This window comes from Meleagris gallopavo, chromosome 2 (genome assembly GCF_905368555.1).
Source record: "Meleagris gallopavo chromosome 2, MGAL_WU_HG_1.1, whole genome shotgun sequence".
NCBI lineage: Eukaryota > Metazoa > Chordata > Aves > Galliformes > Phasianidae > Meleagris > Meleagris gallopavo.
Genome location: NC_139405.1, coordinates 8,320,375 through 8,338,978, shown reverse-complemented (window position 1 = coordinate 8,338,978; position 18,604 = coordinate 8,320,375). Strand labels below are relative to the sequence as shown.

General features: G+C 43.2%; 1 protein-coding gene across 5 annotated transcripts in view; it reads left to right on the top strand.

Moving 5' to 3' along the window:
• The window catches only part of COMMD1 (copper metabolism domain containing 1), a 67,129-nt gene that overhangs the window by 35,974 nt on the left and 12,551 nt on the right, over window positions 1–18,604 (top strand). Inside the window, exon 3 of one of the 5 annotated variants that reach the window (XM_085218823.1) lies at window positions 14,833–14,901. The exons of 3 other annotated variants lie outside the window; for them this stretch is intronic. In XM_085218823.1, the coding sequence (XP_085074949.1) occupies window positions 14,833–14,886 (54 nt within the window). In that variant the 3' untranslated portion in view covers window positions 14,887–14,901. Of the gene's footprint in view, window positions 1–3,669; window positions 5,243–14,832; window positions 14,902–18,604 lie in introns of those variants that run through there. One more of the 5 variants, XM_085218822.1, reaches the window with a different exon arrangement.

The window sequence follows — 18,604 nt, the reverse complement described above, 5'->3', positions numbered from 1 at the left end:
CACTTTATAAGAAATCCATCTTTAATGGTTTGCTTACTGCTTGTCAAAGTCTTTTTGTCATATTTTTACTGCTTTAGCTTAAAGGAGAACAATTTGTGACAGGTGTAAAAATCTGCCTGTGTAAAAGCATTCTCACTAAGACACCAGTGGGCCCTTCTTTTAGGAATTTGTTTCAACAGCATACTGGTAAGGAACTCCTTCCTACTTCTACTTTGAAAGTAAAGATAGTAAATGGCACAGTATTGTCCCAACTTCACAATTTTCGTAGTTGTTCAGGAAGCAATTCTTAATGCTCTTGTTCTGAAAACCAAAACAGTATTTCCTAAAAAAAACAGCAAAATCTGTTGTGTTTGGACCTTAAGGCCATGACAACAGCAGCAGAACTGCTTCAGAATTGGGTTTAAACTTCGCTGTGGGTAGCAGGGGCTTCCTAATAGCAGCACCACAGCTGAATGAGGGTTCAGTCCTCTTTCCCTCTCTGCACCTTTCCCAGAAAGCCATTTGCTTGCTTCATAAAAAGAGAATTTTCTGCCAGATACTGGGCAAAATCTGCTCGCAGAAGTCCCCAGTGATTCCTGGAGGTGGCACAGGGGAACAACGACTTGTACGAGGCTCTGGGGCTGGAGCTGGAGGATTTTTTGGAAAGGGGAAGAGGCCTCTGTCTGGCTGCCTTGTGTGGCTCAGGGAGCTCTGCTGGAAGCTTGCTGTTTTCTGGCTGTGATGGCCCTGGATCAGCAACCACTTGGGTTGCGTGGCCCTCATGGAACCAGCAGTCCTGTCATGACTTCCTCTTGACCTGAAACACACGTTGGTTTCAGCAATCACAATAAGCTAAAAATTTATTTGGAGGCTATTAAGTTTGGCAAACTCAACAATGAGAACATTAACTGTATGAGCATACTGTAATACATAATTATTTTGCTTCTGTATCGTGGGTCATATAAGGGCCAAGAGGCAAGAAGCACTATAAACTGACTGCATACTAGGAAGTCTCGTGGGGGAGAAAGGGGAGAAACCACCAAATAAAATTCAGTTGAGCAGGATAGCCTTCTCCTGGGATGATGCAAAGGACATAAGCATTGAAATGCAGAAAATCAGAGTTCTGTGCTTACGTATCTTGCTTACATATCTCGTCATGTTGGCCTGACAAGGACTGGCTTTCAGTATGTGAAGAAAAAAGGGTCTTTTGATTTGGAGGGAAGTTACTTGTTTCTAATCTCAGGATTTAAGATTTAAAATAGTTTTTTTTTTTCTTTTCCCCCCACTCCTTCAAAAAGAAAGCCATAGGCATGTCACCGTGGGTTTGAGGAAGGTAATTCTATTGAATTTCAACAGAAAGGACTCTCTTTCATCATGGCTTTGTGAAGCTTGAAAGAGGGAAGCTAAGTCATATTGGCAATAATTAGACTTATAACTTAAGAGTGATCTAAAAAAAAATCAGCTGCTACAAATACATGGAACTGATTGAACATAGCAACACATGAAAGACATGGAATGCTGTGCCTTTACTGTTCCTCAGTGGCAGTGTGTGGGGTCACGAGCTTGTTCCAGGGCTGATGGCATGTGTCACACCAGGGCCATGGGAGGAAGGCCTCTGCATTGCATTCAGTGATACGATGGTGCTAAATGCAACACGAGGAACGGAGCATGCCAGACATCAAGTGGTGGAATGGATGCCAGCTTCATGGCAGGAGTGATATAGAGGTGTTTGCAGCCCTTCCCATCCACCCCTCCTGCGCAGAACACGCAGCACCTGCCTGGGCCAGGTTTCAGTCAAAGCTCTATCTGTAAGCCTGTCCTCGCTCTTCCTCACAGTGCTCCAGCTGATAAATGACAAGTCCATGGTACTGCTGGCTTGTGTTTCACTAAGGGCGTAGCTGCATTCTGGCAATATCAGTTGAGCAAAGAGCTGTTTCTGTAATAGAAATTTTGAAAACGTTGCGCTGATGTGTTTGCTTTCAAGAGGACTTTCATTCTCACTTCTCTGTGTGATGCTTGATCTTCCTCAGGCTGGTCTCACCACACCGCATGTCTCTTTCCTGCTGCCAAAAACTTGCACTATTGTCTGAAAATGTGACTTACAGTGAATCGAATGGAGATGCTTGGATTTTTATTTGTTTCCCTCGGCTGAAGGGTGGGATTTGTTCATTTTTCTCCACATTTTGGAGCTTGGTGCATGGCACAGAGAGCAATTCCTTGGTGCTGCTAACACACACCTGTACGTCCTTGGAGATGGCCGCTGGTTATCCCCTCCTGTCCCATCTCCCCCTAGGCACACCAGTACTCATGCTTCCTATGGCAGCATTTCCCCACTGCTCCTCAGAGGGTCATACTGCACATGTCATCTGTTTGCTAGCAGTAGCAAGAGGCTTGAAAAAAAGGCTGTGCTCTGAAAGGAGCTTTAGTGAGGTGTTTCTTTGTGTTCTCTCACTGATGCTGCAGGAGCTGTGCCTGTAACATCATCCTTAAATAAAAGCAGGGTGTTTGCCCACTGATGGCCCTGGTGCTGGAGGAGCCTCTTTTCTTTCCATCAGTGTGTCTTTTACATTTGACTGCTCAGAAAGGTTTTAGAACAAGATGGGAATTCACGATGAATGCAATTTTGTGATAAAGGTTGCACATTTATAGTAATACAAATAATGGAAAAATACTCTTCTGTTTATCAAAGGGGAAAAGAAAAGAGCTGGCTGAAGAATTTGTCCCTCTAACGTTCTAAAAGAAACAAAATCTTTGCACAAAAGCCAATCCCTACTTGCCAACAAAGTATTGCTGTACGTCTCCAAGTAGTTTTCTAAACTTGCAACCAAGGATGTGAACACTTCTGCAAAAAAAATGAAGGCTCTTTAATTTTTTTTGTATCTCTTTATTTCTTCCGCATGAGTGTTATGGCTCTATTTACCTTTAGTACTTAATCTTTGTCTTAAAGCGTGGAATAATTCATGTTGAATACAGCATCAAGATTTTAACAGCAAATACTTGTTACAGTAAGTTGACCTGTGTTGTCATGCTATGCATGTATTTGCATGGCCAAAAGAAACCCCAAACCTACCGGAAAAAGGTGGTGAGGTAATGGGGGATTGCTGAGCAGCATGGCCCTGTGTGGTGAGCAAAGCAAATTCTTGGCATTTGGCACTGGGACAGGAGGGAATTATAGCCTGCTGGTGGGATTGCTGCTGGCTATGGCTTAAAGCTTTGCCTTTTTGTCTCTGCTCTTCCCAGCACGCCCAAAGCGTTGCTTTCTGTAGTGTGTCTGAAGGACAACTGGCAAGTAAGGTTACATTCTTTCAGGACAAGTTCTTCTTTCAGGACAAGTTCATTGCATTTGACTTGGAAAAAAGAAAGTCTCTGCTTATCTCTAAAGTTTTAAATAAAATGCTTTAAATAAAAGCTGAAGGAAAACAATAAAGGAGGCAGTGCTATTTCTGTCATTTGATGTTCTGCCTACTGTCACACGTGCTATAATTTGTTGCTTCTCATGCAGTTGAAGAACACTAGTTTAATGCTCAGGGCAAAGCATTTTGCAAGGTGATTTTGTGTACATATTCATTGCGAATACATGGGTGTGCACATGTGCATATAGCCTGGGAGGAGGAATAAGTGCTTTCCCCAGTCCTGGCCATGTGTGTGGTTGTGGGTCAGACACTCACCTCTTCTCTGCTTTCTTTATAGCAAGGGAAGAGGCGTTTTCCTGCAGAGCTTGGCCACTCTCCTGCTGTTTCATCTTGAGGTGCCTCATGAAGGAAGAGCAGCAGTGAAGAGAATCTGGTGGAGAGCTGGAACAGTGCCTCTTTTCTTTGTGGTATTTAAATTTAGTGCCTTTTGGCTTTGCTACACTAAAAACTTAGACCTAATCTCTGAAACCTAGCTTGCCTTACGGTGATCTGCATAAATCAAGTATTCATCTTGCTCACATGGAAAGGAAAGGGCCTTCTATTGTGTTCTTGGCTCTGAACTGAAGTCCTTGTTCCAGTGCTTGATTATAAAGTCGCATCACCCAAGAAAGGCATTTTTGTCTAGCACAGAGCAGGAAAGGCTCAGCCCTGGCAAGCAGCACAGCCCTGCCAGCCGGGCAGCATCTGGGCACATTTGGTGCTCAGTGTGTGCCTTCAGGGTTAGGGTGTTGTCTGACAGGGGCAATTCCCAGCATCATCCTGCAAACTCAGCCATCACAGTACTGATGTGTGTGGTTGGTTTACAGATTGCTTCTTGGAAAATGTTTTGGAGCTGGCTGTATTTGTGCAGGGAGAGGGCTTGTTTTACCAGTGCTTCCTTTGCTCTTGATAACTAGTGCTGTTTGTGGAGTTAGTGGTTGCAGGCAGTGTTGGGGAGTCTTCCTTAGGCTGCAGGGTTGCACAGAGATGCAGTGAATTTGCACAGCTCCTGGTTACGTAAAGGTGGAAGTGACCTTCTTGTTCATTGGAGTTCACACACCAACACTAAATAATATCCCTAAACAGTACTGAAACCTTCCAGGTTTTACTAAAACTTCACCTAGGCACAGCAGTGCTCTAAAATGCGTTGAAAAGGACTACAATGATCACCTAATTTCAACTCCCTGCTATGTGCAGGGTTGCCAGCCACCAGACCAGGCTGCGCAGAACCACCTCCAGCCTGGCCTTGAATGCCTCCAGGGATGGGGCATCCACAACCTCCTTGGGCAGAAGTTGGGTCAGAAGTGAGAAGGGAGACCCAGAGCACCACTGTGAGAAATCTCAGGAGAGTTTTGTGTTCAGCAAGTGGGAGATGAAGCCCCAGGAGGTGAGCGGTAGCAATGGCACTGGATGTGCTGTGTTGTCCCATTGCAGCTGTATACCCCTCCTGCTATTACCCTGAGAAGTTGTGGATGCTGCAACCTCTTGTCTCTTCACTTAGAAATCTTCAAGAAGACTGCAGTCTCTGTCCTTCAGTGGTGCTCTTTCTTCTGGTTCTGCTGGGTTGACATCTCTCATGTATGTTCTTGCACTGCTGCTTAATATTCAAAGGTGCCGTGTGTTCTAAAGCTGTGTTTTCTTTCTGTCCTGGGGTGGTTGCTCCTGTGTATTATAAACAACAGAAGAGCAACTGGAGGTCAGATAGACTTTCTCATACCATATCCAGTCATTTGTGTATGTTTAGGTTTTCATTCTTGTGTTGAGAAAGTGAAATTTTGGACCTATCTCCTTCAAAAAATGCATCTGACAACTGTTTGGGAAAGTTTGCGTCACAGAAGTTCGTGGCAAACATTAAAAATAAAGATTACAAATTATTTTTAGCTCTTGATGTTTCTTCCAAGTCCTGGACATCTTGCCCAGTGACACACAGCACTGGGCTCTCAGCATCACACTGGTTTCAGTCCTGTGTGCGGGGGCTGCACTCCCCAGACAGACCCTGTGGACAGCAGGCATCGCTGCATGCCCAGTCTGATGGGATGTGTGTCACAGGGTGATGAGCTTTGCTTTCAGGAGTGGGTTGGAGTACATGTGGGGACCTTCCTGTCCTTTCCAGTGTATTTAGTTTCTTGTGGCATCCCAGCTACAATTCTGGATGTCTCAGAAATTCTTCCTCACTTGTATTATTCTCTTAGAAATATGCTATCAGTCACATGAGCTTCGTTTTTACTTGCCTTCAGTGAAGAGCTCGAAAAGAGCATTAATCTCATCACTTCTTATAGCCAAAGAGATTCAAGGTGCTAAATCACTCTGACCGCTGGCTTCAGCAGAGCTTTGATGGAGTTGCTGGCTTGGTTGTATCCTCCAACACATACACTGAGTGTGCTCACTGCTGCTGGGCCTTGGTACCTGCATGGCTCTGTGTGAGCTTGACAGGGTGCAACACAAACAAGTACTGCAGTTGTAGGATGCTTCTGTGAACAGAGAGCACTTGTAGCTAAGTAGCCTGTGTATAGTTTGCATCCAGCAAAAGCTATATTTTATGAAATCATCAACCTTTTAAAGAGAAAATTATGACTTTGGCATTCACACATTTTTTTATATGCTTGGAATGAAAGTAACTACTTCTAAGAATTCGCTTTATTGCTTTAGAGAGAAACCTATAGAATGCAGAAGTCTTTAATGATTATGGTTACTCAGGAAATTTGGAATTCATTACAAAAGTAGAAAAATATTCCAGTGGTTTGTGCTGATTTTGTTAGTAAGCTTTGCAGCAACAATATTTTTTTATCCCTTCAAGTGATACTTAAAATTGTTTGTGAGTATCCTCTGTCTTTAAGGAGGGAGACACTGGTGTGCTCAGTGTTTATCCAGCTGCCTTCCCACTGCTCCTGTAAGTTCTTAAACCATATGCAAATAGCCACTTACACTTCATTTTACATCATTTTAATTGCAAGTGTTTCTTCTTTCTCTGTAATTCTCTGCCTTCAGGTATTGGCTGTTCTCCCAGTTTTCAGGCTTTTTCTGGAGAGGTTGAATGACTCGTCCCTCGCTTGCAGAGATGAATTAAAAACACTGCAATAAATTCATGTTAAGAATCTTGTGTTAACAATTTCTATTTCTGGCTGTGTAGTAGGTGGAAACACATTGTGTACACAAAGAGTATTTCTCACTGGTGTCGTCCAATAAAAGCAGTAGCTTTGGGGCCAAAATAAGCAAGCCTTGGAACTTGGAGGTGAAGTTTTGTCAACAAATGAGCTGTTTTAAAATAGTGCAGCAGATGGACACAGTAGGCTGGCAATCTGCAAATTGAGGTTGATTTCCAGGATTTTGAGGGCTGGGATATCTATTCTGGGTGAGATGCTCAAATCCCACCGTGACACTGGCCCTGCAGGAGTAATACACTTTTAACAAAGGTTCCCGTGGCATGTTTGGTGTAAACAGAGCATCAGATTTTATTGCCAGGAAATACCCTGGTAGTAGCAGAGGGAGTCTTTGAAACATGGAAATTTATGTGAACACTGAACAATACTCAGGATAAATGCAGGTTGTTCAAGTGTGGATGTTTTTATGAAAAGCCTTCTGGAAAGGTACTATCTTCTCATGCGTTTCTTCTCTGTTTTTCACAGCCTCTATTGCTTACATATTTGCAATCTGGGCTTTGTTCTGGAGTTTATTCATGATGCTAACTTCACAAACGATACCTGTGATCACAGAATCATGATGGTTGGAAAGACCACTGAGATCACTGAGTTCAACAACCAACCCGCCCTCACCATGCCCACTGACCACCGCCCTCAGTGCTAAATTTCCATGGTTCTTGGAAACCTCCAGGGGCAATAACTCCACCACCTCCCTGCTGCGAAGGCCTTCAACGTGAACACCTCATAACTCATGAACAGGAGCTGAGGTTGAACTTGGGTTAGGATTGCTCAGTTCTGCTGGCTGCTGTGTGTCCTCCAGCCCTTCAGTGGTTGGTGGGCTGACTGACCATTGCTGGCATTCCCTTTGGAAGCTTCTTAGCTCTGGCTCTTGCACTGCTCCCAGCTGCACCTCTGCTGGGAACCCTTAGGTTTGACAGTTGTCACGAATATAAAACTGCTATTTTTGTTAGGGAAGCATGAAGTTTTGAGAATAATGAGGGAGTGATGCTTATTAAACTGGATAATTTGTTTTGGTCGAAGCTCTCTTAAGGACGAGCTATTTTTAGAGCTGATCTGAGGCACAAGTTAACAGAGGTGTTTTGAAGCTTGCTCAGACAGCAGCATGGATTGTTTTACCAGCAAATGTGAAGGGCTTTGTTTTGTTCCTTGCAATTTGTGTTTAAATGCTCTACCGGTGTTCTTGTGGACTGTAGCTGAGATGAGACGCAGGATGTCAGTATTCAGGGAAGCTACCAAGGGAAATGTATTCTGCACCAAGAAAGCAGAATTGAGAGGGCTGGGGAGATGTGTCCTGCCCTTTTTCATGTTTACTGCCCAAAATAACTTTGTTTTTTATGTTACAGAATATTGGTTTATAGAATTTGTTAATAATGCAGTAGGTCATCTGTTTAAAAACGTGAATGAATAAACACAATCCAGATGCAAAATCAGCCCTAATTAATATAATAAACCTTTTATTAGCGAATTCCTCAGACCTCTGCTTCTTAAATTTTTAAAAACAAGTATCTGGATAGGCGTAAGTATATAGAGCTGTACAAAGGCTGCAGCTCTCAGGTCATACTAAGATCATTTCATAAGTACAGGAGGAGGAAGTCAAGAAGGCTGCAGCCAAGGGGAGGGCCAAACCCCAGTAGAAGCCCCAGTAGGCTGCAGCCCAAAGGCTGTCCTCAAGTGAACCCGTAGTTTTCTCTTCTCTTCCCTTACACACTCCTTAACCCATTTTGCTGAGATTGTCAGACTTAATGGTTCATGGTGAGCTTACTGGCAGCATCTTGAAAGCTATTGCATTGGGTGCTGCATTGATTATGGCATGGAGTGCCTCACTCTGTTAGTCGTTAACCTGCTAAACTGCCCAAGATCGACAAGTAATGAGTGTACTCTTGCAGTGGTTTTGGTTTTGGTTTTTTTTCTAGAGAAAAAAAGTACTGGTTGCTAATTCAAGGTAATAAGAAAAACAGGCCTTTAGAGCTTCAAAACTTCTTGTTCATGAAGCCTTCAAGTGGGAGTGAAATGCATTGGAGCAAGGCACTACACATCAGCTTAGGCATTACACTGGCACTTGCTTACTCTATAGAGAATATGCAAATCTCAAATTAATCAAGATTGCTGGAAGTAATAGTAGAAAATTGTAATCTCAGGTTTGCATTTAGTTTATTTTTCTTCTTTTTTTTCTGTTTATAATGAATTTGGAAAGTGCACTTGGATTAGAAGTCTAATTTCAAAAGCACACACTGTAAAAAAAGCCCTATAAAGCAGGAGAAAACTCTTTATAAGGTCAGAAGCCTTCTTCATGAGGTTTGATGCCCCCACCAGGAAGTATGCATGGTTAAGAAAAACAAAACTCAAATATAAGTGAAAGGGACTTAAAATTCCTCCAGGCTTTTGGAGGCAGTTCTTGGATGCAATTTTTCATCTGTACGTTTGAGGATCAGAAAGATTCCTTGGCCTTAATCTTGGGTCTTTCACATCTTTTCACCTTTCTCCAAGTTTTCAGGTGCAAAGCCTGTTTTGCAGCTATGAAAATTAATCCATGCCTGAAGTTGTCCATTAGCTGCTGTTTGTCAGCTTGTGTTGCCCCTTGCTAAACTGTGACTTAGGAACGAGTCCAGTCTTTGTCCATTGAAGACCATTGATTTGTGCAGTTCCTCCTTGCTTCCTGAAGTTCCTAAAAGAACTTGTGGCTTTGTTCTTAATGGAAATCAATCTGATTTAATAGCTGCCATCATTAATGGATGATGAATACATATAAAATTAATATAAAACTCACTCTGAAGGAAAAATGCGAGTGTTGCAAAAACTTCTATGCTAACATTAATTCACTGCCAATTGCAAATAGCATCTCTACTTTCTCATCAGCTCGTCTCAAACATTTAATGTTCTTTCTTTTACAGAGTGGGAACCACAGTAACGTTTTTGGAAGCTAGATTATAGTTCAGAGCAGATTGATCGTGGTGAAATCCGTTTACATTCCAGTCTCCTCTGAAGCTTATGTAACAGGTTTGCAATCTTAGCCAAACTGTTCTCACACCAAATGCATTACAGCATTATGTAACGGAGTGTGATGCTGTACGTAAATTTTTTAAAGCAGGAGCTGGATAATCCATGACCAGAACAGTAAGGGCATTAGAATAGAATGGAAGATGACTGACTGTTAGTGGATTACTGAATTTCTGATTTTGAAACTCTAAAGGTTTGCCCTTTGGACTGACATCTGTTTCGAATAACTGAACTGGCTCAGGCATTAAATCCAAAGCTTAATGGGAATTTCCTTGTTGTTTTAGTTCCCAAGTGATTGCTGTATTCACCTTATCAAGATTGGGGTGTTTATTGTCTTCTGCATTACATATGAATACTGCAGAATATCAAATTCGGGGGATAAAGTTTATCCTTGATTATGCAAATAAAATATGCCTATGCCCCACTCTTCTCTTCCAGTTACTGGGGTGCAGTGTATGTGCTTCCTGTCTGTGCTTTTCCTAAGAGCTGCACACACTTGCCTTGAGCATGTTGGGTTAATCGAGAGGAATCTTCCAAGCAGCAGCTGAACCCTTTGGATGTTTCACACACAGGTTGCTCCAAAGCAAAAGTGTGAGGTTGGTTTTCTTAGTTTTCTCTCATCTCTTGCAATTGCTTTAGGGATTCCAGGATAAAACCCATTCCATTAGACATGCTGATAACATTTCTCTTTTCTAGCCATCCAACTGCTAAGGGAAAGCAACAAGGGAAGATTAAGAGGAAGAAAGAACTTTTTTTTTCTTTTTCATTGTAAGTGCCGTTCTTTTCTGTTTGGCTTTTCTTTCTGCTGTCATTGCTGAAATCCCACAGCTGTTGTGGTAGGAGTAAGTGCTACATTACAATGTAAAAAGTATAGATGTTTTCCTGGTTTCCTAAGTATTTCAGAGAGAGCTCTGCATGGCTGAGAAGTGGGTGGGAGAAATTCTGGGGAGGAAAAGAGAAGAAATCTCAAACCTGAGTTAGTGCAAAACATGTACCCAAGGCTTTTCTAAGGAAGGAGTAGTATAAGCAGAATGGGAGGTGATGTTTCTTACTTGCAGTTCTGGACAAGTGGGGAGATGATGCATTAATGAGAACATCTATGGGAGGGAAGCTTGTGGTATTGATGACATGAAGTAGAGACTGAAGTGGTAAACGGGAAGCTGAATTTCTTGCATGCAGCCTGAGAGGTGAGATAAGAGGAGAACCTACAGAATACAGCTCTGGGTTGAGGTAAGAATGAGGAGGAATAGGAAAGAAGCACAAACCCATAGGTCTGACCAAGCAGCTCAGTCGCTTAAGTGACTCCAGGAACACCTAGAGCATGGGAATGAATGAAGCAAGACAGGGTGGCTAAGCAAGTGCCCACGGCAGTACTTGCTCTCTTCGTTCATTTTTCCCCTTTCTGAGCTGTTTTTGTGATCTGAAGTGTTGGATTTAATCCTCAACCAGCTACTTAGTTAAATTCAATTCTAGATTGCAAAGCAAAGTGTGATGTTCAAGTCAACAGAAAGAACAGTGAGCATCTCTTCTGATGCTTCATTATGTGTTTATAAGGTTTCTGGGCTTTTAACACTGGCATTAGAGCTGCTGCTCGCTGTTAGAAAATGTCAGCAATTGTGCAGTCATTACCTCAATGTAAAGAAGTTACTGAGGTTGGTGTTTCAAATATGAATCAAATCTACCGTATTAAAATGATTGTTTGGGGGGCAGACTCTCTCTTCTGTGAAAAGGAGATGCAAAACTGAACTCCACTGAGGGTGCTTCTTTTCCTTATTGTATGGCTGCAAATTGCATTTCTGGCTGTCTGTGGAAGTCCCAGAATACCTGCTCTGAAACATATGAAGACAAGCAATCAAGGAGAGAATTTGTGGCCAAAGGAAAAGGTAGACCACAGACTAAGCTCAAGGCTCAGCATAAGCTGGCTCAGTCTAAGCTATAAAAAAGGAGACAGATTCTTTAGCAGAGTGTGTTGTGACAGGACAAGGGAAAATGGTTTCAAACCAGAGATTTAAACTGGATAGAAGGAAAAAACATTATACACAAAGGATGGTGAGGCACTGGCACAGGTTATCCAGAGTGATGGTGGATGTTCTGTCCCTGGAGGCATTCACAATCAGGCTGGATGGGGCTCTCAGCACTGTAGGTGTCCCTAGTCATCGCAAGGGTTTGGACTAGATGGCCTTTACAGGTGCCTCTCAACTCAAATGATTCTATGAAATGGCAAATTAGGAAGTACACTTAGGAAATAGTATCCCATAGGCTGCACAGACCAGATTCCTCAACGCTCTTTGGAGGAATAAACCAAAACTTTTCAGGTAAATTCAGACCTGCGTGAGCAGCTGTGCTTCTTGCTGTCTTTGTTTGGGAGCTGTCATCTGTTGGTGTGCGTTTCTGTTTGCGGTAAGGTCTGTATAGCAGAGTGTCTCTGTGATCAGTGAGGGAATGAGAGGGTAGTGATGTAAATGAAGCTCCAAATATACATGTTAAAGCTGCTTTTCTGGCCATTTTACCTAATAGCAATAAATCACATTGAGCAGAGTGCATCACGTGTCACTGTGGATACAGCTGTTCTGAGTCAGAAGGACTTCAGACAGGGCTCCTGGCACTCAAGACCCAGGTACCAGGGTCCTTTTGCTACTGAAGTAGGGTGAACTGTAAACTGTAGTAGGTGAGGCTGTGGAGACTAGAACATAAATGCAGGCTCATTGTTATAGTCAGGTAAAAGGGTTATAGATGGAGAAAAGTATCATGTTTTGTTATTTAATGACAAGAAATGACCTCAGTTCTGTTTCTGGTAATACACTATCCTCTAGATGTTTTGTGTGGAAAAAGTCTTACCCTAGTTTTAAACACTAGATCTTTTCTAATTACAACTTATTTGTTTTTCCAAGTAACTATTTCTCTTAAGCTATTATTTTAGCTACTGGAGTCTCTTCTTGTTTTTTAAAAAAAAGTATGTAGCTTGAGATTTAACTTAATCAGGCCAGTAAGTAAGAATTGTTTTTCAGTTTCCTTCCCTTCATCCTGTGTGTCAACAGCTTCTGAAGGGGATCTACATTTTTATTGTCCTGTACTGATGAAAATGTCTCGAGTTATTATACCCACTACAAAGGGTGAGCGATGGTCTAGATGGCCTTTATTGTCCTTATCTTGTTCATGAATGATTCAAAGAATAGTATCCAGTTCCTGGAAGCTCTAGGGCTTCATTTTTAACTTTGACTGATTGTTTACTTGAATAATAAGTGATGATAACTTCAGTGCAGTCCTGAGGCACCCGGATCATTAATGGCTCATCATAAATTTAGCAACAGTTAAAAATACACTTCCCCACAATTCTTAAAAGTCCGCATCATTTTGCTCACAAAGAATATATCACTTACTGTAGGAATAAGTGGAGATGTTGCATTTACTTAAAGTTTCCTATTAATAACCATTTTGAGAAACACAGTCCCAGGCATCCAGAAACAAGTAATAAAAAAGGAATTGCACTCGAGGACTGGTCCACATGGAAAATGAGGGTTTTTTAATTCTGTCCCATGAAAAAGTAATGGACAGTGACCCCATAGCCTCTTCGGCACAAGGTGATAAACTGTACTGCACATATACAGCTCTATGGTTTTCAGATTCTTCTGCAGTGGTCACACTACAGTTAGTCTCTTACAGGATCATTGACTCTTTTGGAAGGATGTTGGAGATTTCATCACATGCATTCTTCAGAAGCAGCCCTGGAGAACCATTGGAGGAGGGAAGACTGTAATTCACCCTGGTTAGTTAACATGTAGAACAGACTTCCAGCAAGGGAAATCATTCATTGCTTCTCTCAAACAGCAACCAGACAGATTAGTTCTCACCAGTACTTCATTTCTTTCTCTTGAGAGGAAGTTCTGTAGGGCCTTGTGCTGCCTGATCTTCACGTGCAGTCCCAATGTTGCTCAAGATTTGCTGCTGGGTCTCATTCTGCTAGTGGTGCAGGCTGTAAAGATTGATGTCTGCTCATCTCCCAGTCCCGCCTTCCATGCCATGGGGCACTGGGTGCCTCTAAGCAAACACGTGGGACTGGGAGAGCTTATTGAGGGCAGTTCTGCATAGAAGGACTTGGGGGTCCTAGTGAACGACGAGACGGACGTGAGCCAACAGTGTGTGCTTGCAGCCCAGATGGCCAATGGTATCCTGGGCTGCATCAGCAGAGGGGTAACAGCAAGGTGGGGGATGGGGGTTATGCCGCTCTGCTGTGCCCTTGTGAGGCCCCATCTGGAATATTGTGTTCAGATCTGAAGCCCCCAGCAAAGAAGGATGTGGAGCTGTTACAGAATGGGTCTAGAGGAGGCCATGAAGATGCTCAGAGGGCTGGAGCACCTCTCCTATGAAGAAAGGCTGAGGGTACTGGGCTTGTTCAGCCTGAAGAAGAGAAGGCTCTGAAAAGATTTCATTGCAGTATTTAAAAGAAGCTTATAATCAGGAGAGAGACCAACTTTTTACATGGTCTGATACTGATAAAATAGAGAGAAATGGTTTTAAGCTCAAACAAGGTAGATTTTGGTTAGATGTTAGGGGAAAATGTTTCTCTTAGAGGGCGGTGAGGCCCTGGCACTGCTGCCCAGAGAGCTGTGGGTGCCCCATCCCTGGAGATACCCATGGCCAGGTTGGATGGACCCTGGGTGGCCTGGGCTGGTAAGGGGCAGCCCTGCTCACGACAGAAGGTTGGAACTTGATGGTCTTTAATGTTCCCTTTCAACACAAGCCCCTTTGTGATTCTATAATATACAAGCCCTTAACTTCTTTCCAAATTCTGGCTCCTCAGGTGCCATGGGGCTCGTGGTCTACTGAAACGTGTCTCCTTTCAGTGTACTCTGTGCATGTCCTTCTGCAGCTCCTGAGTCTATCGATGTGTTGGTGTTGTGATTAAAATAGAAAAAGCATAGCCAGCCCTTAGCTTCTATTCCCTTCATGGGCTTGTTTCCTGTCACTGTAATTTGAGCAGAGGGGAAGATGCTCTGCACACTGCAGCATTTACATGCTATTTAAACCCATTCTTCCCCTGATCCTAAATACAATCGTTATTTCCCCCACTGTCCACACTGACTGAAAATCACATAAAGGCTGTTGTGGTCAAGCTGTCTGAGGCTGAGTTTACAAGGTGATATTTTTATTTCAGAAAGGTCTCCACCCATGTCCTGATCTTAGCATATCCTTCATATCCTAAGATATGTCCTCTTGAAGGCTGAGAGCTTTGGTGTGGTTTGGATGAAGCTTGGAGGTTGTTTTGTGGCTGGAACAGAGGAGATCTGGAATTCTTCTTGCAGATAGCACTGGCATGGTGGAAACTTGGAAATGAAGGCAAGGAAACATCTCCCTAGTGTTTGATGTCCTGCCACATGGAACTGAACAGAACACCGTGCCCATATGAACAAATGTACAAAGGCATATGTAAGACAAAGTGAGTACGTACACACACACTGCTCAGTCTTTGTTGGCTTTTGCTCTTAAGACACCCTGAAATACAGACTAGACATCTTAAGTGTGGAGGAGGCCAGTGAGCTATCACAAAGGAGAATGTATTCAGGGCAAAACACAGTGTTGTGTGAGTAAATTGCTAACTGATGCGCCTGGGTGAAATGAAGCAAGATCACTGTCACTATTGCAGGCATCTACCCAGCTTGTCTGATTTCAGCATCACCAGCATTCAAGCCTTTTTTAAGGTCAGTACTGCCATCAAGTTGCAGAAGACTGCCTGGTGGCGCAGTGAAATTTATGAAAGCCGAGGATGCAGCAGCCCCAGGTCAATGAAATGCTCCTTGCTGGCACAAGAGAGGTCATGCAGCATTTTGCTGACGTTTCACTATTCCTCCTCCTGAAGAGTTCACCTCTCTGTGAACTTTTGTGTTTGCCTGGGGAGTTGTCATTTTTCTAAGTTAGATTCAAAACTGCTGAGTCAGAATTTCCTCAAGGAAATTGCCACTGAGGCAATAGTTTCTGTGTACCAAGATAACCCTATCAGCATACCTGCCCAAGAGAAATTCAAAGAAAACTGTTGAACAGTTTGCCCGCTCTTCCATCTATCTTTTGCAATGTGTGACAAGATAAACCCAGTGAGCCTACAGAAGAACAAGTCTAAAGTTGTCTGCAACCGTTTTATTGTTCACAATTAATCAGTGTGCTAAGATCAGTATTAACCCGTTCAGAATAGCACAGCATTCAACTGCGTGTCAGAAGAACTTCTTCCACAAAGCATCTGTGGGGTGCTTTTCGGCACAGATGTAGTGTCCTGGTTTTGTCACAGATGGGTCAGGTTCAGCAGCTTGGTTCTGTTGCCTGTCCTCTGTCACTCCCAGGCCACGAGCTGGCAGGAGCACAGCCTGATTCTTTGTGGAAGGCTATACAACAAGTGTTTGTGGTGCCCTGTGTCCTCCTGCCCCAGTTGTGCTGTCCCAGTGACAACAAACAAGCAAAAGCCAGCACCAATACTGCAGTGGTCCGAAGTGAGGAGCTGAGTTCTATAATGTCAATGTAAGGTATTTTATAAGTGCTTAATTACAGCCCTCTGTTAAGTGGTTGTGTACAAAAGTAGCACCAACTCCATTAAATGGGAAAACTGGTTTCTGATCCAGAACGCAATTTATTGGTGAATCGAGTGGGAGAAGAGAAAAATGCCATATTGGTCTCCTGATTATTTTAGCAGCTCATTATAGCAAGAACACCCTATTCATAAGCCATGCTGATATTTTAGAAAATACCACTGTAGTAAAACTTTCTTTACATGTCCACAGCTTGGTTCAAAACCTGCTAATTGGGCCTGTGGGGATGAAGGCAGTTCCAAATATAGAGCTGCTTCCCAACGTACTTGATCTCAAGGTAATCCTTTTATCCAAGGAAATTAAGGTATGTTTCTGTAGTGGCCAGTGGCACGTTACCAAGTCTACAGTAGATCACAATTAATGCAATACAGCCCAACATGCCACCATGAATGTTCTTTCTTGGAGCTCTTTTAGCTATTCTTCAAACTCTGTTTTAAATTTATGAGCAAATTTAGCCCTCCTAGAAATGAAACACTGCATAATAAAAAGTGAAACAGTGCTAATTCCAGCCTTTGCCGTGCAGTTCTAGCAATACCCCTCTCCCTTCATCTGCAGTACTGCTGATGCACAGTCCTGCCTTCTGCCCTAAAATGGCTCGACAGGCTGGTGGAAGTTAATCAGTGTGGATTTTGTGGTACATGCAAACAGCAGCTAACAAGGGCTGAACCTAGCCTTGTAATTAATATTAGCCAAGATAAGTTCGCCAGTTTCCGGAGGGAAGGCAACTGTTCTGCTGAGGAGGAGTCATTTGGATCTTGTAAACCTCTCTGAGGTTTGAGCTGTGAAAATTCACAGGAGATAGAAAAGATTTGAGTGCTGAATGGTCACTGAAAATCCCCATTCAGTTTCCAACAGTGAATCCCATGATAGCAAGCGAGAGAAGTGGTAGGAAATAAAGCTAGGCAAAATAAAATAAAAAAGCAAGTTCAAATGTTTTGGTTAAAAGTACAGCAGACAGACCAGCAATCAGCACAGACCTGTAGGCTTGCAAGTTCGGAAGGTTTGAGGACACTGGCCTACTCAGATATTATATTATATATCCACTTCAGTGTAGCTGCCTAAAAACAGGCACCAGCGCTCAGTACTGCACATTCTCCTCTTCCTGTTTTCTTACAGAGGGAGTGACTTTAGATTTTGTACGACAGCTCTCACAGAAATGGGGAGGATGTGGGATGCATCCTTTTCCTTGCAGCCCTAAAGCAAGAAGGATGACCTCACGTCTGCCAGGGTTACAAACTGAAGTTCTGTTGATGCAGGAGAGCAGGGCTGTGGTGTTAAGGATTTTGTGTCAGTGAGAAATGTGTGTGCCGTGGGCCTCTCAGCTACTTGCTGATGTCCAAGCCATGAGTCCTGACTGAAAAGTGAGATTGCTGCTGTGGATAAAAAGAAGAGAGAATTCTGCTCTGCATCAAAGGTGCAGAAAGCTCAATGAGTCATTCATATCATCTCCATTTTCTTCTGGAGAGCTGGTTATGTTCTTTTGTAACACACAGCCCTCTCCTTCCCTTGTTTGCAGGGAGAAAAGAAAGAAATAGCCAATTAAATATCTGGTATGGAGGAGCTGTAGCCTCTCTTTGTGCGGGAGTATCTCCAATTCCCACATGCTTATTTTTACATTCAGTTTCCATATGCTGAGTGGTTCACACATTAATTGTTAAATGGCTGCTCTGCAATTCAGTTATGGAAATGATTCCTGCTTCTGCACCACTTGCCCTTGAGTTGAGAAAGAGAGGTCAACCAAAATTAGATAACTTTCCTCTGAATCTTTTCTCTTTCTAAAAAAAGATGGTTCAACATAGTGCCTGTCAAGAAGGCTATGAAGTGCTGGGCATCAAAACAGTCCTTGTGGCAGGGCTGGTTTTGTGAATGTGTTATGAACCAATGTCCTGAGCTCTCCTGATGAGTCTTCCAGAAAGACACAGCAACATGCAGTGCTTTGACTGTAATGCAGGTTTCATATTTTAGCCCTGCCTGCATTCTCTTCATAGAAATGAATGTGGAAATTGCAGCATCAATAAAGCAGAGTTGTAATATTAGCTGAGCAAAGGGAGCTGTGTGGGCAGAGCCTTGGGCTGCTTGACTTCAGTGGGATTCTGTGCAGGCACAAGTGTCCTCCCACGCTGAGCTCTGCAGGGCTGGAGCTGCAGCTTCAGCTTTCATCGTGAGCCTTTGCTTTTCCTCTCACACAGGGAAAGAAAAGAGGAGTTGAGCATCATGCAGCAAATATTAGAAAGCACGTACTCTGTGTTTAAAAGAAAAAAAGGAAAGCAAATGGCAAGTCTGCAGCTTCTGCACTTTTTCAGCTCTGTTCTGTCAGTATTGCCTTCCCTGCACGCGGTGCCACTATTTCAGTGCGTTGGAAGCAAGGTCACCAAAGCAGCACTGATTCCCACTAGCCTTAGTGGGCTTTGTGCCGTGCTCAGCAGGAGCTGCTGTTGCAGTGATAAATCTGAGTGCGAGGTCTGTCCCACTCAATATGGGGCTGCCCTGCTTCTCGTGG